This window comes from Salvelinus namaycush, chromosome 1, assembly GCF_016432855.1.
Source record: "Salvelinus namaycush isolate Seneca chromosome 1, SaNama_1.0, whole genome shotgun sequence".
NCBI lineage: Eukaryota > Metazoa > Chordata > Actinopteri > Salmoniformes > Salmonidae > Salvelinus > Salvelinus namaycush.
In genome coordinates, this window is record NC_052307.1 from 10051040 (window position 1) to 10077662 (window position 26623).

The window sequence follows — 26623 nt, forward strand, 5'->3', positions numbered from 1 at the left end:
CAGAGACAGAGTAACCAGGAAGACCCACAGGAATACTACTATACTGGAAGTACAGGAGCAGATGTGGACACACCCCTCCAGGAACACTCACAGGAATACTCTATACTGGAAGTACAGGAGCAGATGTGGACACACCCCTCCAGGAACACTCACAGGTGGAAAGAAATACATATATGCAAGAGTTCTCAGAGTGAGTGGGTCCAAACCAGGTCCACAGCAATTCTATATATATATTTTTAATTCTCCCCAATTTCGTGATATCCAAATTGGTAGTTACAGTCTCGTCCCATCACTGCAACTCCTGTATGGACTCTGGAGAGGCAAAGATCGAGAGCCATGCGTCCTCTGAAACACAATCCCGCCAACCTGCACTGCTTCTTGACACACTGTTCGCTTAACCCGGAAGCCAGCCGCACCAATGTGTTGGAGGAAACACTGTGCAGCTAGCGACCGAAGTCAGCATGCATGAGCCCGGCCTGCCACAAGAGTCGCTAGTGCGCGATGGGACAAGGACATCCCAGCCGGCCAATCCCTCCCCTAACCCGGACGACGCTGGGCCAATTGTCAAGAGTGTGCAAAGCTGCTATCAAGGCAAAGAGTAGCTACTTTGATCAATCTCAAATATAAAATATATTTTTGTTTGTTTAACACTTTTTTGGTACGTAAATATTTCCATATGTGTGTTATTTCATCGTTTTGATGTCTTCACTATTATTCTACAATGTAGAAAATAATAAAAATGAAGAAAAACCCGGGATATATATATATATACACGCACGCACACGCACACACACACACACACAACCGTTCAAAAGTTTGGGGTCACTTAGAAATGTCCTTGTTTTTGAAAGAAAAGCTAATTTTTTGTCCATTAAAATAACATCAAATTGATCAGAAATACAGTGTAGACATTGCTAATGTTGTAAATGACTATTGTAGCTGGAAACCGCAGATTCTTTATGGAATATCTACATAGGCGTACATAGGCCCATTATCAGCCACCATCACTCCTGTGTTCCAGTGGCACGTTGTGTTAGCTAATCCAAGTTGATCATTTTAAAAGGCTAATTGATCATTAGAAAACCCTTTTACAATTATGTTAGCACAGCTGAAAACTGTTGTGCTTATTAAAGAAGCAATAAAACTGGCCTTCTTTAGACTAGTTGAGTATCTGGAGCATCAGCATTTGTGGGTTCGATTACAGGCTCAAAATGGCTTAAACTCGGCAGTCTATTCTTGTTCTAAGAAATGAAGGCTATTCCATGCGAGAAATTGCCAAGAAACTGAAGATCTTGTACAACGCTGTGTACTACTACCTTCACAGAGGAGTGGGAGGCCCCAGTGCACAACTGAGCAAGAGGACAAGTACATTAGAGTGTCTAGTTTGAGAAACAGACGCCTCACAAGTCCTCAACTGGCAGCTTCATTAAATAGTACCTGCAAAACACTAGTCTCAACGTCAACAGTGAAGAAGTGACTCCGGGATGCTGGCCTTCTAGGCAGAGTTCCTCTGCCCAGTGTCTGTGTTCTTTTGCCCATCTGAATCTTTTATTTTTATTGACCAGTCTGAGATATGGCTTTTTCTTTGCAACTGGTTTGATTCCAGGCTGTATCACAGCCGGCCGTGATTGCCACAATCTATCTGCAATATTAAAGCTGATCTACACCCCACCCAAAAAATAATAAATATATATATATTTTAAAAAATACAAACAAAATATAAATATCATTGTGGATTTCGAAAAGAGGCGTATCCGGAAGACATGATGCTAACAGAACGGAATGAGGTGGGTAGTCATTGTAGCAAACTATTTATACTGAACAAAAATAAAAACTCAACATGCAAATATTTCACTGATTTTACTGAGTTACAGTTCATATAAGGAAATCATTCAAATTAAATTAATTAATTTGGCCCTAATTGATGGATTTCACAACTGGGCAGAGGCGCAGCCATGGGTGGGTCTGGGAGAGCATAGGCCCTACCACTGGGGAGCCGGGCCCACCCACTCGGGAGGTGCTCCTGTGTAATGATCATGCTGTTTAATCAGCTTCTTGATATGCCACACCTGTCAGGTGGATGGATTTTCTTGGCAAAGGAAACATGTTGACTAACAGGGATGTAAACAAATGTGTGCACAACATTTTGAGAGAAATAAGCTTTTTGTACATATGGAACATTTCTGAGATCTTTTATTTCAGCTCATGAAACATGGAACCAACACTTTACATATTGTGGTTATATTTTTATTCAGTATAACAAAAAAAAATCTGATCTCTTAAAAGTTTAGTTCATTTTCGTTCTATTATCTATACAATAGGCTAGCATTGATTTTTACCCAATAGGCCTGACATATTACCTCTTTCAAAGAGCTTTCCGTTTTGATAAGGTTATTTTACCTAAAATCCTTTAGGCCTAGCTATAGAAAAAATTAAAATAAAACTCTGAACCCCTGCCCAGCCTGGCAAGAGTGGTGGTGGTGAAGCAAACAAAGACACACACATGGGTTTCTGTTCTGGAAAATGTGGCTCCGGACATTTAACCTGCAGCATTTAAATGTACCGGACCCATACACATTGGGTTCATAACCCATTAGGGTGTTCAACCACTGTGCTCAGAAATCACAAATAGATTAAGGTCATTCATATTAACAGAACATGCAATTCAAGGATGCAACGATGTGCAGTCTTTCTATCCTAATTCTGATGAGCACTTTGACGATATTAAAATAACTGTCCACATTTACTTTTCCTCAGCCAACAAGTTGAGTAACGAACAGCCAAATCACTAGCCTATGTCAAACTACTATCCCCCATAGTAGAGAAGTTTACATGTTCTATTGGTCAGCTTGTGGAGAAAGAACTAGCCTATTCCAAACAGACTCTGGGACAGTTATGGGAAGATAGATCCCAAATTCATACAACCAGCAGGCCTAGGCTACATAATATAGATTTTTTAAAGCAAATGAGTCTAATGCAACAGATCAGAACGTTTATCTTAAAATGTTGATAAACTATTTTTGTTCACATAAGCGCAGCAATGCGCACAAGGCATTAGCTATGTGCAAATGTTTGTTCCTGTCACGTTCGTTGAAATGAGTGGACCAAGACGCAGCGTGCGTAGAGTTCCACATTATATTTAATAGTGAAACTTACAACAAAAACAACAAAGAATATAACAAACGTGCAGTGCTAAAGGCAACTATACAAAAAACAAGATCCCACAAACAACAGGTGGGAAAAGGCTGCCTAAATATGATCGCCAATCAGAGACAACGATAGACAGCTGCCTCTGATTGAGAACCATACCAGGCCAACATAGAAATGCAAAAACTAGAGTACCCACCCTAGTCACACCCTGACCTAACCAAAATAGAGAATAAAAAGGATCTCTAAGGTCAGGGCGTGACAGTTGCATAATGCATTTAGCGGGAAAACACCATCAAAAGCGCACGCACATGAGAGCGGAATTTAGAAAGAGGGGAGATCTGATATGCAATAACTAGCATTGTGCTAAATTTATTTATCGGCTTTTCTATACATTTAAGTCGACCAAAAGCCGGCTATTACCGGCTAACGGAAACCCCACACAGAGCCTGTATTGGGCTTCACAGGGTGAAAGGGGTTCTTTCACAACACCATAGCCTGCTTCATTGATATGCCACTGGCTGTGTCGGAGCATTGAGATCTAATGGGTCCACTGCAGTCCCACAGGGAAGGAATTGGCTGTAAGAAACTCTCAGGTATTCCAGGGTATCAATAACATGGAACACAAAGGCTGAAACCCACATTATCTAACATCATTCAAATGGACCACAATGGCTGAAACCTACATTATCTAACATCATTAACATGGACCACAATGGCTGAAATCTACATTATCTAACATCATTAACATGGAACACAATGGCTGAAACACACATTATCTAACATCATTAACATGGAACACAATGGCTGAAACACACATTATCTAACATCATTAACATAAAACACAATGGCTGAAACCCACATTATCTAACATCATTAACATGGAACACAATGGCTGAAACCTACATTATCTAACATCATTAACATGGAACACAATGGCTGAAACACACATTATCTAACATCATTAACATAAAACACAATGGCTGAAACCTACATTATCTAACATCATTAACATGGAACACAATGGCTGAAACACACATTATCTAACATCATTAACATAAAACACAATGGCTGAAACCTACATTATCTAACATCATTAACATGGAACACAATGGCTGAAACCCACATTAATCTTGTATGAGGAATGGAAAGCGGATTATGGAGAGAGAAGGCAGTGATTGTTTGGTTGTTGTCGGTGGAAAGACTAAATGACAAACTGAAAAACAAAATGTGAAAATCTAAACAGTTTAGATGTTGCTCATCAACAAAATGGGCAATGCCACTGGAAAGTCAACCTAAGCATGCAAAACTAAAGTTAGTATTTTCCGAATGTAACATTTAGGAGTCCACATTTTGGGGTATACTATTCTATACACACACACACATCAAAAGTTGTGTTTTGTTTGCCAATTCAGTCTCATCCATAACACTAGAATTGCCCATAAGTAATATGTGTTAACACTGGAAGGGCAGGATTTATTCTATAGGGCAGGATTTATTCAGGGTGGAACGTCCCTATCAAGCAAAAGCTACAGTACAGTACAGCAGAGCTACAGTACAGCTACAGTACAGCAGAGCTACAGCAGAGCTACAGTACAGCAGAGCTACAGTACAGCTACAGTACAGCAGAGCTACAGTAAAGCAGAGCTACAGTACAGCAGAGCTACAGCACAGCTACAGCTACAGTACAGCAGAGCTACAGCTACAGTACAGCTACAGCACAGCAGAGCTACAGCTACAGTACAGCAGAGCTACAGTACAGCTACAGTACAGCAGAGCTACAGTACAGCTACAGTACAGCAGAGCTACAGTACAGCTACAGTACAGCTACAGTACAGCAGAGCTACAGCACAGTACAGCAGAGCTCCAGTATAGTACAGCAGAGCTACAGCTACAGCACAGCTACAGCACAGCAGAGCTACAGTACAGCAGAGCTACAGCACAGCTACAATACAGCACAGCTACAGCTACAGTACAGCAGAGCTACAGCTACAGTACAGCTACAGTACAGCAGAGCTACAGCTACAGTACAGCTACAGCACAGCAGAGCTACAGCTACAGTACAGCAGAGCTACAGTACAGCTACAGTACAGCTACAGTACAGCAGAGCTACAGTACCGCTACAGTACAGCAGAGCTACAGTACAGCAGAGCTACAGCACAGTACAGCAGAGCTACAGTATAGTACAGCAGAGCTACAGCTACAGCACAGCAGAGCTACAGCACAGCTACAGTACAGCAGAGCTACAGTACAGCAGAGCTACAGCTACAGTACAGCTACAGTACAGCAGAGCTACAGCTACAGTACAGCAGAGCTACAGTATAGTACAGCAGAGCTACAGCTACAGCACAGCTACAGCACAGCAGAGCTACAGCAGAGCTACAGTACAGCAGAGCTACAGCTACAGTACAGCTACAGTACAGCAGAGCTACAGCTACAGTACAGCTACAGCACAGCAGAGCTACAGCTACAGTACAGCACAGCTACAGTACAGCTACAGTACAGCACAGCTACAGCACAGTACAGCAGAGCTACAGCACAGTACAGCAGAGCTACAGTATAGTACAGCAGAGCTACAGCTACAGCACAGCCACAGCACAGCAGAGCTACAGCACAGCTACAGTACAGCAGAGCTACAGTACAGCAGAGCTATAGCTACAGTACAGCAGAGCTACAGCTACAGTACAGTTACAGCACAGCAGAGCTACAGTACAGCTACAGTACAGCAGAGCTACAGTACAGCAGAGCTACAGCTACAGTACAGCAGAGCTACAGTACAGCTACAGTACAGCAGAGCTACAGCACAGCTACAGCACAGCTACAGCACAGCTACAGTACAGCAGAGCTACAGTACAGCTACAGTACAGCTACAGCAGAGCTACAGCACAGTACAACTACAGTACAGGAGAGCTACAGTACAGTACAGCAGAGCTACAGCTACAGTACAGCTACAGTACAGCAGAGCTACAGTACAGCACAGCTACAGCACAGGTACAGTACAGCACAGCTACAGTACAGCACAGCTACAGTACAGCTACAGCAGAGCTACAGTACAGCAGAGCTACAGTACAGTACAGCAGAGCTACAGTACAGCAGAACTACAGCTACAGTACAGCTACAGTACAGCTACAGTACAGCAGAGCTACAGTACAGCAGAGCTACAATACAGCTGAGCTACAGTACAGCTACTGTACAGTAAGGGACAGGGTTTTTGTTAGCCGGGTTTCTGTTAGCCGGTAATAGCCGGCTTTTGGCATCTTTTATTGGTATTGGTGTCTTTGCAATATATACTCCAATTTAATGTAATTTCTTGTTTTTGTCTATAACTGTTCTGTACTTTTATGTATTTGTGCATTTTATGTGGACTCCAGGAAGAGTAGATGCTGCATGTGCAGTAGCAAATGGGGATCCTAATCAACTAAACCCACTAGTAATAACTTTCCTACATGATGCCTCTCCAAAATCAGATGGCCATGAGCAGTCCAACCACATCTGCACAGACACATTCATTCATCAACTAGTACAGCATTCAACACCACTGTCCACTCCAATCATCAAGTTTGCTGACGACACAACGATGGTGGGCCTGATCACCGGTGACGATGAGTCAGCCTACAGGGAGATGGTTAGTGACTTGGCAGTGTGGTGCCAGAACAACAACCTCTCCCTCAACATCAGCAAGACCAAGGAGCTGATCGTGGACTCCAGGAAACGGGGGGCCGAGTACGCCCCCATCCACATCGATGGGCCGCAGTGGAGCAGGTCGACAGCTTCAAGTTCCTCGGTGTCAAAATCACTAAAGACTTAAAATGGTCCAAACACACACACACACACACACACAGTCGCAAAGAAGGCGCAACAGCATTTTGACTGGCTGCATCACTGCCTGGTATGGCAATAGCACCGCCCTCGATTGCATGGCGCTACAGAGGGTGGTGCAGACAGCCCAGTACATCACTGGCGCCAAGCTCCCTGCCATCCAGGACATCTATATCAGGCCCAGAAAATCGTTAAAGACTCCAACCACCCAAGCCATAGACTATTCTCTCTACTTCCGCACGGCAGGCGGTACCGGTGCATCAAGTCTGGCACCAACAGGCTCTTGAACAGCTTCCATCCCCAAGAATAAGACAAAATAGCTACACAGACTGAGTTAACCTTGTATCCTCATTGACCTTTTTATTTTTGTCTCTATGCACACTCACAGGGCCCTAGACACACACTCACTCACTCCATCTTCTGACCACTCACACATAACATGCAAATACATTTATACTGAATCTACACCCACTCACATACAAGCTGCTGCTCCTCTGTTTATCTTACATCCTGTTGCCTAGTCACCTTACTATTCATATCTACCTGGATCAGTATCCCTGCACATTGTAAATATGGTATTGGAACTGACCATGTATATTGTATGCTAACTTACTTATTATGGTCTTCATATTACTTATTTTTGTGTTTTCTTTTTCTTGTATTACATTGTTATTGATTATTGCATGGTTGGGTTTTGCAAGAAAGACATTTCACTGTACTGCATGTGGAATTAAAACTTGAAACATGAAATTGTTTCTTTTTAGAGAGAATGTTATCTGATCTACGGAGGTCAAATAAGAGGGCATAGCAGCCTTCACTCAGGGAACCAGGGCAAGTAGCAAATCAATACAATAATGGATTGCTCCTCTCTAGCCATTTATTAGGTTTCCTGTGACATGAATTATAAAAAAAACACAGCACAGCGAGAGAGAGAGACAGAGATTCATTCCCTGCACTATGGCACAATTAAGATTCCCTAAAGTATCCTTCTAAAATTCACAGTCTGCACTGCTACATTCACATTCTCTTGTATTGCATTTATTAAGGATCCACATTAGCTGCTGCCAAGGCAGTAGCTACTCTTCCTGGGGTACAGCAACATTAAGACAGTTACAGTGCATTCGGAAAGTATTCAGACCCTTTCACTTTTTCCACATTTTGTTGTTACAGCCTTTTTCTAAAATGGATTAAAAAAAAATTCCCCCTGAATCAACTACCCCATAACGACAAAGCGAAAATAGGTTTTAGAAATTTTAGCAAATGTATAAAAAATGTTTTATTTTTTACACAAGTATTCATACCCTTTGCTATGAGACTCGAAATTTAACTCAGGTGAATCCTGTTGCCATTGATCATCCTTGAGATGTTTCTACAACTTGGAGTCCACCTGTGGTAAATTTAATTGATTGGACATGATTTGGAAAGGCACACACCTGTCTATATAAGGTCTCACAGTTGACAGTGCATGTCAGAGCGAAAACCAAGCCATGAGGTCGAAGGAATCGTCAGTTGAGCTCCGAGACAGGATTGTGTTGTGGCACAGATCTGGGGAAGGATACCAACACATTTCTGCAGCATTGAAGGTCCCCAAGAACACAGTGGCCTCCATCATTCTTAAATGGAAGAAGTTTGGAACCACCAAGACTCTTCCTAGAGCTGGCCGCCTGTCCATACTGAGAAATCAGGGGAGAAGGGCTATGGTCAGGGAGGTGACCAAGAACCCGATGGTCACTGACAGAGCTCCAGAGTTTCTCTGTGGAGATAGGAGAACCTTCCAGAAGGACAACCATCTCTGCAGCACTCCCCCAATCAGGCCTATATGGTAGAGTGGCCAGGAGTAACTCCTCAGTAAAAAGGCACATGACAGTCTGCTTGTAGTTTGCCAAAAAGGCACCGAAAAGACTCTCAGACCATGAGAAACAAGACTCTCTGGTCTGATAAAACCAAGATTGAACTTGAATTCCAAGCGTCATGTCTAGAGTGGCTTCGGGACAAGTCTCTGAATGTCCTTGAGTGGCCCAGCCAGAGCCCGGACTTGAACCCAATCGAACATCTCTGGAGAGACCTGAAAATAGCTGTGCAGCGACGCTCCCCATCCAACCGGACAGAGCTTCAGAGGATCTGCAGAGGAGAATGGTAGAAACTCCCCAAATACAGGTGTGCCAAGCTTGTAGCGTCAAACTCAAGAAGACTCGAGACTGTAACCAAAGGTGCTTCAACAAAGTACTGAGCAAAGGGTCTGAATACTTATGTAAATGTTATATTTCAGTTTTGTATTTTTAATACATTTGCAAAAATGTCTAAAAAACTGTTTTTACTTTGTCATTATGGGGAATTGTATGTAGATTGATGAGGGGGAAAAAACGATTTAATACATTTAAAAATAAGGCTATAACGTAACAAAATGTGCAAAAAGTGAAGGGGTCTCAATACTTTCCGAATGCACCCAAAAAAACGACATGACATTACATTTCTTAACACTTTTCACAACACATTGTGTTCCCTCAGGCCACTACTCTACAATACAAAATCCATGTGTACGTGTATAGAGTGTAGAGGTCGACCGATTATGATTTTTCAACGCCGATACCGATACCGATTATTGGAGGACCCAAATAAAAAGCCAATGCCGATTAATCGGCCGATTTTTTTTATTTTTTTTATTTTTAATAATGATAATTACAACAATACTGAATGAACACTTTTATTTTAACTTAATATAATACATCAGTCAAATCAATTTAGCCTCAAATAAATAATGAAACATGTTCAATTTGGTTTAAATAATGCAAAAGCAATGTCACGCCCTGACCATAGTTTGCTTTGTATGTTTATATGTTTTGTTTGGTCAGGGTGTGATCTGAGTGGGCATTCTATGTTGTATGTCTAGTTTGTCTGTTTCTGTGTTTGGCTTGATAAGGTTCTCAATCAGAGGCAGGTGTTAGTCGTTGTCTCTGATTGGGAACCATATTTAGGTAGCCTGTTGTCATTGTGGGTTGTGGGTGATTGTCTATGTTATGTTGCATGTTAGCACAGTGTTTATATAGCGGTCACGGTCGTCTTATTCGTTTTATTGTTTTTTGTTTAAGTGTTCTTCATTAAATATAGAAGAATGTATTCAAACCACCCTGCGCTTTGGTCCACTTCTTACGACGATCGTGACAAGCAAAGTGTTGGAGAAGAAAGTAAAAGCTGGTGGTTCCTTTTATCATGAGTCTTCAATATTCCCAGGTAAGAAGTTTTAGGTTGAGGTTATTATAGGAATTATAGGACTATTTCTCTCTATACCATTTGTATTTTTGACTATTGGATGTTCTTATAGGCACTTTAGTATTGCCAGTGTAACAGTATAGCTTCTGTCCCTCTCCTCGCCCCTACCTGGGCTCGAACCAGGAACACATCGACAACAGCCACCCTCGAAGCATCGTTACCCATCGCTACACAATCGCCGTGGCCCTTGCAGAGCAAGGGGAACAACTACTCCAACTCAGAGCGAGTGACGTTTGAAACGCTATTAGCGCGCACCCTGCTAACTAGCTAGCCATTTCACATCAGTTAAACCAGCCTAATCTTGGGAGTTGATAGGCTTGAAGTCATAAACAGCTGCGAAGAGCTGCTGGCAAACGCACAAAAGTGCTGTTTGAATGAATGCTTATGAGCCTGCTGCTGCCTACCACCGCTCAGTCAGACTGCTCTATCAAATATCAAATCATAGACTTAATTATAACATAATAACACACAGAAATACGAGCCTTAGGTCATTAATATGGTCAAATCCGGAAACTATCATTTCGAAAATAAAAAGTTTATTCTTTCAGTGAAATACGTCCGTATTTCATCTAACGGGTGGCATCCATATATCTAAATATTCCTGTTACATTGCACAACCTTCAATGTTGTCATAATTACGTACAATTCTGGCAAATTAGTTCGCAACGAGCCAGGCAGCCCAACTGTTGCATATACCCTGACTCTGCGTGCAATGAACGCAAGAGAAGTGACACAATTTCCCTAGTTTAATATTGCCATAAACATCAATGCCTTTTTAAAAATCAATACACAGAAGTATATATTTTTAAACCTGCATATTTAGTTAAAGAAATTCATATTAGCAGGCAATATTAACTAAATATGCAGGTTTAAAAATGCAGTGACCATATTACCGCCAGTCATTACTGTGTCATGGCCACAGTAAAATTCGACATGACCGTTGAGTATCACAGTAATCTACTTTTATGCACTCTGGACATGCGTTGGTTCTACCAAACTTGCTAAAGATCGCTAATGGCCTGGTACTTGTCCCTCTAACCACTGACTTCAACACAAATGCAATAGGAAATCACATCAAACACTTATCAAAACAACATCATGCTTTTATAACTCACCTCACCGTGATGATCAATTTGAAGAAAGAAGTTCAACAGCAGGTTGAAACTGAGTGGAAAATAAGGTTGTTCTGGATGTTGTTTCAAAGCCTTAACACAACAAGGTGATGAATAATTCAAAAACCCCGTATGCATATTAGAGTTTATGAGGGCTTATGGGCTTATGAGCCCGAGCCCCCCCCCCCCCCCCCCCCCAAAAAAAACTGAATTAAAAGGATGTTTGTGCCTTTATACAATACATAGCCTACCGTATATTACACATGGCAGAAAAACATAAAACAAAACTGATTGAAGATGTCTTTGGTACATGATTGGTCTAGCCTATACTCCAAAACTAAACAATTTCCAGTAACCACCTTTGATAGTGGACTGCATTATTAGTCATACTGAATGGACTGGTTACCTTATGCTATGCTCCACAATTTGTCTGGGAGATAAAGTATAGCCCTAGGCAATGCTGTTGGTTTATTGGTTGTGCAGGGCGGCTTACAGAGTTAGCCTACAATTATATTTCATTTGTATTTGAGTTTGAATAACCTAGTAATAGGGCATGTTTTTATATGTTCATAATGAATTGGGTGACACATTACCTTTAGCAATACAGAATATCTCACCACCGTGCGTTTCCATCTCCTCCTCTCTCCTTTATTCATTTTTAGAGCGGCAGAGGGGCTGTCAGCAGTTTAGTGAAATATGTTTTGTTGAGAAAACTATCGAAGTTCCCGAACATATTTCACTTGGTTTCCCAAATGATGCACATGGTAGCTGCAGGAACAGGGTTGGAGAGCCCATGGCATACAGGGTTTGGGCAGAATATTACCTGTCGCTTAGTGAGATCATGCTCCTCAAACAGTGGTTGATGCCTGGAGTGAAATAAGTTCTCTTATATTTATTTCTCAGCTACTCATATTAAGCACAGCTCCACTATAAAACCAACTACCCGGCATCATTGAAAAACGGACCGGCAGGAAAGCGTGCGGCCTCCGGATGACAGGTCTTTCTCAAATCATCAATAGCCAATAGTCCAGCATGCAGTCCATATATCTTTTGATTTCTAAGGTTTGTATCATTCACAACTGAAGTTCCCAAACAATTCTAAATCTAGCATATAGAAACTTTTTCAAATTATCACTTTTACGCTCAACCTAGTCACTTCATTCATATATATATACACATTATATACACATATTTCAAATGTTGTTAAAATTAGGACAAAATTAATATTTGTGCGAACAAATTTGAGACTGTCCCATTTTTAAAGAATCCCTGAACTCTAATACAACACCATTTTATCTTAGGCTCATGACAAAATGTGTAAAATAGCCTGAGATTAGCTATAATACTGCACATGTTTTTCAGTGCCCCATAGAATAAAAAATGATTGCGGGGCACCGCGAAACTGCGCTACGCCACTGGGCGAAATCATTGCGCTTTGATACATGGCGGAACGACCAGTGAAAGTAAACCAAACCCCATACGCTTGTCCTCGAAAACCACATACTGAGAAGGACATCGTGGTGGCAATAAAGAAAAACCTCAATTACCTGTAAAGTGTCCAAGAAAACACTTCGTCTGAATTTTCCTCTCCGTATCTCCATTTCAAGGGCTGAACCCCGGGCAATCGTGGCTCTTGTTGTTTGATTTCGGCAAAACATTGCAAACTTCTGGTGCTAATCAAAATGACCTTGCTGTTTGAAACGTCGTATTGGTAAAGCGCTAGTGTGAAGATCCTTTTCAAAGTAGCTTATCCAGGTGCGCAGCTATTGCAACATTTATCGAAAGGGCACAAATATGTCAACTCACTCTTACAATTATTTCTCAACCGCAAAGAACAAACTATTCATATATTAACGTTTACAGGCTCCTTCCGTTCCAGCATCTTTCCTAGACTGCTGTAAATTCCCCGGTGTGCCCACTATTGTGTGACACTGCTGTGGTGAGCGACGTAACTTTTCCACTATCCCAGTTCAGATCTCTACGGGCGGTCTCTCGCTTAGCGCTGTGTGTAGGTAGTGATTTGGCTTTGTACTGCTCCTGGTTGGTTGGTTGGTTGGTAGGCTATGATTGTGTAGAGCCGGGCACGGTACGGTTGGAGGGAGGGACTGCAACTGAACAAACACCAGAGAAATGACAGAGGCGTGTTTCTTCTGGTTGAGTCGCAAAGCAGATCACCTCCACTAGACATTGCTAGGGCAATGGGGACAACCTGCCTGCCTACTGACTGTACAGCCTAGCTACTGTAGAAAAATGACATCAGTCTACTGTTGGTGCTGCTACTGATTCTGGTAACAGATTATTCATAGGCAAAAGAGAAGACAAGTGGGATGAGGGGGTGTACATTTAGGTAGGTGTCATGGACCAGATGGGGGAAATAGGTTTCTGTCTGGATAGATGTGTCTACGCAGGGTTCTCCAATCCTGTTCCCGGAGAGCTACCCTCCTGTAGGTTTTTGCTCCAACCCTGATTCAGTTTATCAACCAGCTAATTATTAGAATTAGGTGCGATAGATTAGAGTTGAAGCGAAAACCTACAGGACGGTAGCTCTCCAGGAACAGGGTTGGAGCAAAAACCTACAGGACGGTAGATCTCCAGGAACAGGGTTGGAGCAAAAACCTACAGGACGGTAGCTCTCCAGGAACAGGGTTGGCGCAAAAACCTACAGGACGGTAGCTCTCCAGGAACAGGGTTGGCGCAAAAACCTACAGGACGGTAGCTCTCCAGGAACAGGGTTGGAGAGCCCTGGACTCTACTGTGTTGCTCATATCATATACAGACAGACAGGAAAGCATGAGGATGCAGGATGTGTGTTTTGGGTATCAACTATAATTGAAAAAGATAATGGACGGCTCTTGAAGAGAGTGAATATGACATATAAAGTTTCATACCTAAACTAATGGAGCATCCAAACAAATCCTCCTGCAAGGCCTACCTCTCCCATCACTCCCTTCCCCCTCACCGCAATCAGTTCTATTGGAGTGATGCTGATGGTTGTTGCCTGTGTGGGTAAGGTAGGTAAGGGTGACAGAGATGATGTCCGTAGGGGCACCAGCCTGGGTTCCATGGTTGAGAGGCCACAGGGGGGCTGGTGGGCAAGGCGCTATGTTTAATTTATGACCACCTGTAATGGCTCATAAAGATCAAGGAATGTGTATCAGAAACCATATGGACTGTACTAGGCCTGCTGAGACTGGAATCTGAAAGGTCAAAGGTTGTCTGTCTCGGATAGGTCTCGCTGAAGACTTATCGCTGGTATTAGCTACTCGGTCCTCATTATTCTAATGGTCTCAATCCAGAGAATCAGTTCATTTTACTAAATTGAGTTTTCAGCCATGAGAGTTTAAAGTTTCTGCTGTCTAATAGGCTGTGTGCCTCAAATTTCATTTGAAAGGGGGGAGGGGCAGTTTAGTCTTGCCAAGCTGTAAATGTCAGACCTGGCTGCCCTCTCGGATGCAAACTGCCTTCAGTCTCCTGACCAGCCCTCTGAACTAGGCACGCCATATGCCTAAAGGGCCATCCTCACAACACTATCAACAAGGCAAGTCCTACAGGCCCTGGTTTTGTCGCATCTAGACTATTGTTCAGTAGTGTGGTCATGTGCCACAAAGAGGGACTTGGGAAAATTGCAGTTGGCTCAGGACAGGGCAGCACGGCTGGCCCTTAAAAGTACACAGAGAGCTAACATTAATGACATGCGTGTCAATCTCTCATGGCTCAATGTGGAGGAGAGATTGACTTCATCAATACATGTTTTTGTAAGAGGTGTTGTTAAGCTGAATGTACCGAGCTGTCTGTTTAAACTACTAGCACACTGCTCAGACACCCATCCATACCCCACAAGACATGCCAGCAGAGGTCTCGTCACAATCCCCAAGTCCATAACAGATTTTGGGAAGGGCACAGTACTACATAGAGCCATGACTACATGGAACTCTATTCCACATCAGGTAACTGATGCAAGCAGTGAATAAGATTTAAAAAGCAGGTAAAAATACACCTTATGGAACAGCAGGGACTGTGAAGCAACACAAACATAGGCACAGACACATGCATACACACACATGCAGTGGCGGATTTAGGTATAGGCGACATGGGCAGCCACCCAGGGCGGCATCTTGCCAGGGGAGGGCGGGGATAGGTTGACCTCAGGTCTCCCCACTGGAAGCCTGAGGTAGGGGGAGCGGGGGAATCTATCAAATAGCGCACCTCTAACTTTGTACAGTACTAATGCAATTAGTAAAATCAGTCACACTACGAAATGCTACCAAATAAACCACAATTAATTCATAATACTGTTAACTTCTACTTCATCACAATCCCGGATCCGGGAGCACCCCCATCAGTAAAAAAGCTGACTAGCATAGCCTAGCATAGCGTCACAAGTAAATACTAGCATCTAAATATCATTAAATCACAAGTCCAAGACACCAGATGAAAGATACACATCTTGTGAATCCAGCCATCATTTCTGATTTTTAAAATGTTTTACAGGGAAGACACAATATGTATTTCTATTAGCTAACCACAATAGCAAAAGACACAACTTTTTTTTCCCACCATTTTTTTCCTGCATAGGTAGCTATCACAATTTCAACCAAATAAAGATATAAATAGTCACTAACCAAGAAACAACTTCATCAGATGACAGTCTGATAACATATTTATTGTATAGCATATGTTTTGTTAGAAAAATGTGCATATTTCAGGTATAAATCATAGTTTTACATTGCAGCCACCATCACAACTCTCACCAAAGCAACTAGAATAACTACAGAGACCAACGTGAATTACCTAAATACTCATCATAAAACATTTATGAAAAATACACAGCATACAGCAAATGAAAGACAAAGATCTTGTGAATCCAGCCAATATTTCAGATTTTTTAAGTGTTTTACAGCGAAAACACAATATAGCATTATATTAGCTTACTACAATAGCCAACCACACAACAGCATTGATTCAGGCCAACAATAGCGATAACGAATAAACCAGCAAAAGATATTAATTTTTTCACTAACCTTCTCAAACTTCTTCAGATGACAGTCCTATAACATCATATTACACAATACATATAGAGTTTGTTCGAAAATGTGCATATTTAGCGGCACAAATCGTGGTTATACAATGAGAATAGTAGCCAAGCTGCCAACAATATGTCGGGAGAAATCTTGGGAGAGGCACCTAATCTAATCAGTAACTAATCATAAACTTGACTAAAAAATACAGGTTGGACAGCAAATGAAAGATACATTAGTTCTTAATGCAACCGCTGTGTTAGATTTTTAAAATTAACGTTACTACGACATACAGCGTGCGTTAAAGCGAGACCGCACCGAAATTAATGGCGGAACAGTAGTTTTACATTTTTCAACAGAACAACGAATTAACATCATAAATACTTCTTACTTTTTGATGAGCTCCCATCAGAATCTTGGGCAAGTTGTCCTTTGTCCAGAGGAATCGTTGCTCGGTTGTAGATTGTCGCCTTCAACTTTGGAATTAGCAGTAAACATTAGCCATGTGGCGAAGACGTGTCCAACTCACCATAACGCAGCACAAATAAAATACCGAAAATCGCAATATACTGATATAAACTGATATAACTCGGTTTAAAATAACAACATTATGATGTCTTTAACACCTATATCGAATAAAATCAGAGCCGGATATATCTAAGGCCTATAACGGTAGCTTTCCAGAACGCCATCCTGAGGTCTGTCTTGCGTCATGGCGAAAGATGAAAAGACTGGACCCCACGTTCCCAGCCCATTTATATGGCCTCAGATCTGCCTAGCAACTCCATTCCAATTCTCACTATTTGCTGACATCTAGGGGAAGGCGTATGCAGTGCATCTCGACCAATAGAAGACATGCAAATTAATAAACTGACCCCAGAACAGCCTGCCTTATTTCAGATTTCTCACTTCCTCACAGGAAAATTGCTCCAACTTGAGTTCTGTTTTACTCACAGATATAATTCAAACGGTTTTAGAAACTAGAGAGTGTTTTCTATCCAATAGTAATAAGAATATGCATATTGTACAAGCAAGAATTGAGTACGAGGCAGTTTAATTTGGGAACGAAATTTTTACAAAGTGAAAACAGCACCCCCTATTGAGAAAAGGTTTTAATATATAGTTTCACAGACATGTTTCTGCATTTTTTTCTGGTTTGTGTGAAATCGTTAAGAATAATATAAACCACCAAGGTGAACTGGTTTAGTCTTGACTCTTGGTTGACAGTGTTGGGGGATGGGTAATGCATTGATGCGTGAGCGCCAAATCAACATCATTTTTTTCCTATTTGTCTTTGCTACTTATTTTTTTATATTTATGAGTCTTATTTTTTTGGGGGGGGGGGCTGCTGAAGAGGGGGTTCGCCCAGGGAGCCATACAAGCTAGAACCGCCACTGCACACATGATAACATATGCACTATACACACACGTACACATTGATTTTGCGTTGTAGATATGTGGTAGTGGAGTAGGGGCCTGAGGGCACACACTTAGCGTGTTGTGAATTCTGTAATGAATATATTGTAATGTTTTAAAAATGGTATAACTGCCTTAACTTTGCCGGACTCCAGGAAGAGTAGCTGCTGCCTTGGCAGGAACTAATGGGGATCCATAATAAACTCTAGGAAGAGTAGCTGCTGCCTTGGCAGGAACTAATGAGGATCCATAATAAATACAAAATACAACAACAAAAATAAAAAATATGAGCCCTGGTTTTATTTTTTAACAATACACAAGCACAATATTTCATACTGTAAATGTTTTATACATCTGATGCCTTCATGAGCACATGGTTAAGCGTCTTCTCTCTATTAAATCGGCAAACGGATTGTCTTAACTGTAAAGAGCCTTGTTAACCGAAGACTTGTTTGTCTGTCTGCCTGCCACTTATAGAAGATCAATTAGGCCTATGTTAAACACATGCTGTATTTGTCACTTTAGAAGTGACATTTGTCTTTTGTCACATATTATATAGGTCTGTTTTTCTGTCCAAATATTTTATGTGGGGTAAACTAAATGGAGAGGCATGTTAGCCACACAACAAAATGTTCCATAACTTTGTGTCTAGTTTTTGCACGACACAAGATTGTCTCTCACTGTCTGTGTCATAAATTGTTTGTCTAGATTTTGCATGAGTGTCTGTGTCTTCTAATGAGGATGAATATGGTGTGTCATGGAGTTGGTGTAACTCTTACCCTCCAGTCTCTCATTTCAGAGCAGCTTTTTTGGAATAGAGGTTTAGCTAATAGCCATAGGCATTGGAACACATGTGCACTGTGGCTTCACTGTTGCTTCACTTGTATATATCCATTTCAGAGTGTCTATGTGAAACAAATTATGTTTACATGTCACATGCCTCTGTGGCTGACCCTCTTTAAACTCCCAAGCTGGGGCTGACCCTCTTTAAACTCCCAAGCTGGGGCTGACCCTCTTTAAACTCCCAAGCTGGGGCTGACCCTCTTTAAACTCCCAAGCTGGGGCTGACCCTCTTTAAACTCCCAAGCGGGGACTGACCCTCTTTAAACTCCCAAGCTGGAGCTGACCCTCTTTAAACTCCCAAGCTGGGGCTGACCCTCTTTAAACTCCCAAGCTGGGGCTGAACCTCTTTAAACTTCCAAGCTGGGGCTGAACCTCTTTAAACTTCCAAGCTGGGACTGAACCTCTTTAAACTCCCAAGCGGGGACTGACCCTCTTTAAACTTCCAAGCTGGAGCTGACCCTCTTTGAACACCTTGCTGGGGCTGACCCTCTTTGAACTCCTTGCTGGGGCTGACCCTCTTTGAACTCCTTGCTGGGGCTGACCCTCTTTGAACTCCTTTCTGGGGCAGACCCTCTTTGAACTCCTTTCTGGGGCAGACCCTCTTTGAACTCCTTTCTGGGGCAGACCCTCTTTGAACTCCTTGCTGGGGCAGACCCTCTTTGAACTCCTTTCTGGGGCTGACCCTCTTTGAACTCCTTGCTGGGGCTGACCCTCTTTGAACTCATTGCTGGGGCAGACCCTCTTTGAACTCATTGCTGGGGCAGACCCTCTTTGAACTCCTTGCTGGGGCTGACCCTCTTTGAACTCCTTGCTGGGGCTGACCCTCTTTGAACTCCTTGCTGGGGCAGACCCTCTTTGAACTCCTTGCTGGGGCAGACCCTCTTTGAACTCCTTGCTGGGGCAGACCCTCTTTGAACTCCTTGCTGGGGCAGACCCTCTTTGAACTCCTTGCTGGGGCTGACCCTCTTTGAACTCCTTGCTGGGGCTGACCCTCTTTGAACTCCTTGCTGGGGCTGACCCTCTTTGAACTCCTTGCTGGGGCTGACTCTCTTTGAACTCCTTGCTGGGGCTGACCCCTTGGGGACGGCTCTGCTATGCTTGACTCTGGGCCTAGAACTTGGAGGCAAGGCATTGTCCAACCCTAGCTCTGAGATTCCCCGCCATGTCATCATTGCTCCACCCCAGATTGTCTGACTTTGTGATTCCTCTGTTCTCTGATGGGCCAGAGGAAATTCTCTTAGCAATTGCCTCCTCCTCTCTCTCTATCACATACATGCATTGCACCCGCATAAACACTACAAACAACATAAACAGCAAATACTGCTGAGAGTCAAACACAGTGGCAAACAGTGGTACAACGGGTGCAAAATGTCAGTGACAGAACACATACAAAGAGACCATCTCATAGCTGCGAGAGCAATGCCTGGAGAACAGCTGGGACATGATGGCATAGTGTAAAATAGTCCTCTGTCATCACAAACACAGAATCATTTCTCTGTCTCTCTCACACATGCACCCACACCGGAGAGGAAGGAGGAGAGACAGAGATAGACACCCACAGGGGAGAGGAAGGAGGAGAGACAGAGATAGACACCCACAGGGGAGAGGAAGGAGGAGAGACAGAGACAGACACCCACAGGGGAGTGAACATAAACCACTGGTATGGCAGTGCTCCCATACGGCCCCCAGAGGGGGAATATTACAGCCAGTATCACACTCTGCTCACTATAATTACATATGGCTTTTTTATACTATACACTGCACATGTATGTTGTAAATGCCCTTCTTTATAATTTGACTCCAACCATTCAATTGGATTGTGGATTAGTCCTTTTGGGATATTTAAGCAAGAAGGCCCAAGGGGGTGTGGTATATGGCCAATATACCACGGCTAAGGGCCGTTCTTAAGCACAACACAATACAGAGTGGCTGGACACAGCACTTAGCCGTGGTATATTGGCCATATACCACAAACCCTGAGGTGCCTTATTGGTATTATGAACTGGTTACCAACGTAATTAGAACAGTAAAAATACATGTTTTGTCATACCTGTGGTATACGGTCAGATATACCACGGCTGTCAGACAATCAGCATTCAGGCTCAAATCGCCCAGTTTATATAACTACTGTAGATAAGTAATGACCCTTTATTGATGTGAAAGGACTTGTGGGTATCAAGGGTTAAAGAGGATAAAGAAAAATATAAATATGTGAGTTTTCAGTCTCAGCAGAGGACATACTGTAAAGTTAGATTCAAATTATAAACTGGGTGGTTCAAGCGCTAAATGCCGATTGGGTGACAGCCGTGGTATATTAGACCGTATGCCACGGGTATTTTGTTGGCCACCATTGAAAGTCTTTCAAAATGCTCATAATTTGACCTTTAGATGATCAATTGACATGATTGAATATGGTGTAGAAAGTAGAAACTTTTAAACAAATATTTTAACATCCATCAAGTCATTTCACTGTACTTGAATGTGTGTACAGGAATAGCCTGCCATCTACTGGGGAAGAACTGTTACAATATCTAAGGTGCATCTTGCAAGCACCTTATCAACACCCGTGTAAATATAACCATCTTAGTTTTCCTTATGTATTTGTGACCTCAACTAGTTGAATATTCACAGGTATCGAACTGATTAAAGGTAACATTAAAATGTGAGCTAAAACAGCCTTTATTTGTTTTATTTACAAAGAATACAAAACATGCCTCCAAAGTGTTTGGTAGTTTTGAAACAGGAATGCTTTCACACGTTACATTTAATTGACAACACTCCCGTCCTCTTCATCTGGGATGGAGACACACACCTCGGACACACAGCAGAGAACAAATGTTTTAAAGATGTAAGTTGACGGTTTGTTAAAAATGGCAACAATTAGAGAGGAAGAATTTATTCTGTAGTATCTAAACATCTGAGGCTCATATAAGTCAGTCAAGAAAGAATTCAATGGAATTCATTCCTAGCAGGTAGTAAATCAGTTTAGTACATGACTAAGCACAGCAAATGACTGTTTATTTACCTGGTAAGGACAGAAGTCCCCTTTCTCACTTGTGGTGAGTCTTCCTTCCAGACGCAGCTTCGTTGCGGCCTTGTTTCAAACCCTGTAAGAGACAAACTATTAAAACAGTTCCTTTTGCATTGAAGAACCAGTTTACTCCTGGTATTGATTTCAAAATTAATGTCCGATCAATCATCACACGTGATCCAATCACGTCCCAGATTTTGTCGGAACGTGAATGCAACCTAATGTACACAAATAGAAGCCACAATGTGTATTAAACAGGAATTGCTTTGATGTAATAAACCTATCAACAGTATGCAAGACAGGATGCGAAGGGGATGTAACTGTACCAGGTAGTATCCAGTGTGGTAACCACTCATGTACCAGGCGAGCAGCATACTGCCCAGAGCCTCATCATCTCCGTCTGGACTCATGGGGGGAGGGGGAGGGATCATCTGACAGAGACAAAACACGTTCAGACGAGGGAATCTATCGTAACGTTGCAGAGATAAATGTCCTAACAAAACACTGCTCAGTAAGCTCCATGTGTGTTCTCTATCAGCAACACTAAACAGTCGAGAGGGAGTTGAACTCTTTATTCAGACTGTAAGGAAGATCAGAGTGGGAGACAGGCAAGTGGAGAAACAGTGGGAAAGGTGGAAGCAGGGACTTAGCTCTGCACCAGAGAAAATATTTCTGCACTCCATCTTACCGGTGGCCCACAGGGCATCATAGGAGGCCATCCTGGAGGGGCGGGCCTGGAGGTCCCAGGTCGCCTTGAGTTTCCCTGTAGACAGAACAACAACTTCAATGTGCAGCACACTCCATTGTCAAAGGATTCATTCCATTATCACTTACAGGGGTTTTATATTTAAATTCCCAGCTTGGCATCTTTAGCAACTTCCAAATGATAACAAAATTCACCTAAATTCCATCATTTGTTAGGTCTTTTACTTCCTTGGAGTAATGTATTCTTATATTTACATTTCAGTCACTTAGCATTCAACTGGTGTCTGGGTAAGACAACCACATAAAAAAATTTAAGATAAAATGCATGGACGAATAGTGACTGACAACCTACAATTAGGATCTGCTTACCATTCTGAAGCCAGGCATTGGAGGGGGACCTGGGGGAAAGCCAGGAAAGCCTGGACCCGACATTGGAGGTCCTTTAGGGGATTTGAATTTGGGTTTAGAGCGTGGCACATGACTGTGAGGGTGTGGGGCGGACGACCTGTCGCTCTCCTCTGTAGAAGACTCTGCTTCTTTAACCTGCATTACAGAAAGAGACACGAACACTGACAAAATGTTTCCAGTCAGATGTGTTCAAGGGGCTGAATACATAAATGGTGGTCCACTAGCCTGGTGGAACCAGCCTGATCTAGTTCACGTGCAGTAAAACAGTATGGTGAATGCAGCGATCATCCTCACAAACAGCCTAAACGTACCTTACTGGGGGCTTCCTCATCTACCTCCGAGCTCTCTATCAGAAGGTCACATAGGTTCTGCTCCTCCTCGTTCCCATAGTGTGTGAACACAACTATACAGGTGCCCCTCTGCTCTTCTATGGATGAGATCGTGGCAGCGTACAAATTGCCATCTTTAGACCAGTAGGCACAGCAGGGGTCTCCGACTCGCCACTGCAACACAACACGTTGTATAACTGTTAGACTAGAGCCATTAAAGGAACAGTTAACAGATCATTTTTAATGGGTTGTTGTGTTCTTATAACGTACCACCTACCTCTTTATCCAGAGGAGCATTGCTTCTCTTTCTGCTGCGGTTGTTTCTGTTGTTTTTTCGTTTCTTTCCAGGGTTGTCTCTCTCTGAGCTTTGTGTGTCCTCCTCACCTTTCAGGGCAGTCTGACAGTCACGATCAATAGTTTAAAAATAATCAAAATGTGAGCATGACAGAGGGATAATAGAACATTTTCAAGGACACTTTTCTGAGTTGCTGCTTTAGGAGACGTGTCTACAACACACTGTAGCTGTACATGCATGGTTCTCAACCTAAGTATCAAAACCATTCTAACAAAGAGGAAAATAAGACTTGCTTTATTTGCAGAATACTGTCAATGAGGTGGCAAACAAAGTTATAACACTGTAAAGGCACCTTAAATGATGCAACTGCTTTGTCGTAGGCCTTTATCAGTGCAGTGTCATCCCAAATGTCTGAATCGTCACTCTGGGAAAAAAAGAAAATGAGTTTAAGAGCAATCGACCATCTGAGTAACTTTTACATAGCAAATGCTTTCTATTTATCTACTAGCAAGACAGCTAAAGCCAGCTACCCAAGATTCCATCTAGCCAGTCGTGATGCACTGGTACTGCTCTATATTCATACATAATAAATGGGTCATAGTTAGATAACCAGCTGGCCAGGCTAACTAGCATCTAATCATACAACATGGCCAGCTGATCATTTTTTATCTAATGTCAGTCACTTTCCTAGATCCCTGCTAACCAGATATCTAATTGAAACTGTTTTGGGAATGGGCCATCAGACTTGAGTGACTGATGCTGGCATATCTGCTGGCAAACTGCCTTGTTACCACTAACAATGATAATGATAACTAACCCTTCACTGAAACTCTGGTGCAGTGTTGTGGAGGATACTCTGAAAATATTGTTTACCAAGATTCTAGCGGACTAAACTCCATTCTTAAAATGGGAACTTAAGCTACACTAAAGCTCCCATTAAAAAAAGTGTTTACTTAGCTAACTAATGTTCATTTAAAAAAGTAGTTCACTACATCCAAACTAATGTGTGAAACATTATCATATCAAAAAAGTAATTACACTACTGAAAACACTACTGTTCCAAGATTTGAATTTAGTTAAACTACCACCAAGATACTGCAAAACGTAGTTAAATTACAAGTTTAACTCGATATAACGTTAGCTAGTTCAATACTCCCCAACACTGCTCTGGTGCCAGGTTTAGACCCAATAGCTAGCTATTAACTAGCTAATGTTAGCTAGTTGGTATCTAGCCAATCAGCAAACAACTAGCAAACCAATCTACGCACTTAGCTAATTATGTACTGACTGAGTAGCTACATAATTGATAACTTACTTGTGCAGCTCCACGAGCAAAAAGCACATCTTTACACCCATGTGCCATGAATACGCAGAAATATGGCTGCTCTCACAGCTTTGATAGTCCCTAGCTACTGAAACAACGTGCGTCGCTGGCTGACGTTCATAAATAATGATGACGTAGAAAACTGCGACAAAAATTGTTAGCACGTTGGCTTGGGAACGAAATAAGACTTTTGTTTACCTAGCTAGATTTGCTTGCAAGTCGTGATTTGTTGGCCAAAACGATGATAGATCATGCTTTAGGTTCTTTGGGTGCTCAGATTGTCTTGGCTGCGTCCAGTGATGAGAATCATCCTCCAGAAAACATTATTGACGGGTGAGACAGGTTTATTTATTTACTCTTTTTAACATTTAATTTAGAACCTCTGTGTCTATCTGGTAACGTTATGCTGTTAGCTAACGTTAGATAGATAGCTAAACTAACCTAAACTTCCTGTATTGCAGAGTAGCTAGCTACATGCGTTGTTGTTAAAATCAAGATAAAAAGCTACTAGCTATGGTAGCGTGAGAAGAGCTAGCGAGCTAACGTTATCAGTCTTGTACAGACACCCAACAATATTTCCACACAAAGCCAACATCCTGTTGCTATACAATGTCATGTTACACCAGTCAGTAACGCACAGCCAGCAGCCCCATGCCACACCATACCTTGATACGTCACTTTCTCTCTTCTCAGGAACACTGAAACATTTTGGATGTCCACTGGAATGTTTCCACAGGAGTTCATAATCCGCTTCGCTGAATCTATGAAAATTGCCCTTGTGACAATGCACTGTTATAATGGTATGAAACAAGGTCAAAAGTTAACGTATCAAATGGCACACTGTCTAGACCTAAGTATTGGTGTATGTTTAGTTACTACAGTTTGATCGTGTTGCTTGAAATGTATCCGTTATTTTGTTCTCATTGTCTTTCAGTTAAGACTCTTAAAATTGAGAAGAGCATCTCAGATGATGCTACTGACTTTGAAGCTATTTCAGAAAAAGGTAAGCAAAGCCACTCTACGGATCCACAGTGCCTCAAAGCAAATGAAGTCTGCCTTTCAAAGCAGTATTGTAATCTTCATTGCATCTTGTTTCAGAATTTGAACACACAGAGGGGCATCTTCAAACAAATGATTTTCCAGTGAGTTGACTTCCTATTCTAATCTACATAATGTTCTACATGGTACTACAAAGTGTCTGCAAATGTCATATACTGTATATACACGTGACTTTGAGTGGTTTGAACTACTCTTGTTTTTTTCTCTTTACAGCTAAATGGAACGACTGCAACACACTTGCGCTTCATCGTTACCTCTGGATATGATCATTTTGTCTCGGTACACAGGGTCAGTGTAGAGTGATGAAATATATAGTACCTTCTCATAATGTACAGCTCTACTTATTAAGGGGTTTGTCTGAATATCTAATATGTTTTACATTGCATCATTTTGTTGTTGTTTATACCTTTTTTGTAATGAAACAGGATTTAATGTTACATCACCTGAGGCACAATTAATAGTTTGTTTCATTCTACCTGTTCACCAAATCCAAATTGCAATAAAATCTGTTCAATAAATCTGACTACTGCTGTAATCTGCTAACAGTTGCATTTGATCCAAAGCATATGGTGACAGTTGATGTGAAGTGAAACAAGGCAGTATTCAAACTTCAAAGGTTTTTCTGCTGTAGACGTGTCATCAGTGTGTCCGTCATCCCACTATATTGTTAAGGATTTTCTTCACTCATGCATTTGTGTGCTGCAGAGGTAGCCTGGCCAAAGATGGATTTTCGGAAGACATTTTAAGTTTACTAAACAATGTGTTATAATAATCTCATACTTCCTGTGGAGTGAAAGTGTTTTAAAACCACATGCTGAAATAACGCCCACTTTCCAATCTTACATTA

The 26623-nt window shown here is 42.0% G+C and overlaps 3 protein-coding genes across 6 annotated transcripts in view; 1 reads left to right on the forward strand and 2 right to left on the reverse strand.

The window, feature by feature from the left end:
- Nucleotides 1-13330, reverse strand: part of LOC120046789 (rhotekin-like) — a 137471-nt gene extending 124141 nt beyond the window's left edge. For 2 of the 4 annotated variants that reach the window (XM_038992339.1, XM_038992424.1), the window contains exon 1: nucleotides 12896-13328. In XM_038992339.1, coding sequence (XP_038848267.1) covers nucleotides 12896-13006 — 111 coding nt within the window. In that variant the 5' untranslated portion in view covers nucleotides 13007-13328. Of the gene's footprint in view, nucleotides 1-12895 lie in introns of all 4 variants that reach the window. The other 2 variants (XM_038992546.1, XM_038992478.1) reach the window with 2 other exon arrangements.
- A 7956-nt stretch (nucleotides 13331-21286) lies between these two features.
- On the reverse strand, nucleotides 21287-24840 carry LOC120053716 (survival motor neuron protein 1-like). The gene is made up of 9 exons (XM_039000923.1): nucleotides 24709-24840; nucleotides 23746-23817; nucleotides 23376-23495; nucleotides 23081-23272; nucleotides 22731-22904; nucleotides 22345-22419; nucleotides 21983-22087; nucleotides 21651-21732; nucleotides 21287-21437 (listed from the first exon to the last, which is right to left on the reverse strand). The coding sequence occupies exons 1-8, from the start codon at nucleotides 24754-24756 to the stop codon at nucleotides 21676-21678; spliced, it is 843 nt and encodes a 280-aa protein (XP_038856851.1). The 5' UTR covers nucleotides 24757-24840; the 3' UTR covers nucleotides 21287-21437; nucleotides 21651-21675.
- A 17-nt stretch (nucleotides 24841-24857) lies between these two features.
- hspb11 (heat shock protein family B (small) member 11) lies at nucleotides 24858-26311 on the forward strand. Its single transcript, XM_039000935.1, has 5 exons — nucleotides 24858-25050; nucleotides 25411-25517; nucleotides 25652-25720; nucleotides 25816-25859; nucleotides 25990-26311. Exons 1-5 carry the CDS (start codon nucleotides 24959-24961, stop codon nucleotides 26077-26079), a joined length of 402 nt encoding a protein of 133 aa, XP_038856863.1. The 5' UTR covers nucleotides 24858-24958; the 3' UTR covers nucleotides 26080-26311.
- Nucleotides 26312-26623: the final 312 nt, after the last annotated feature.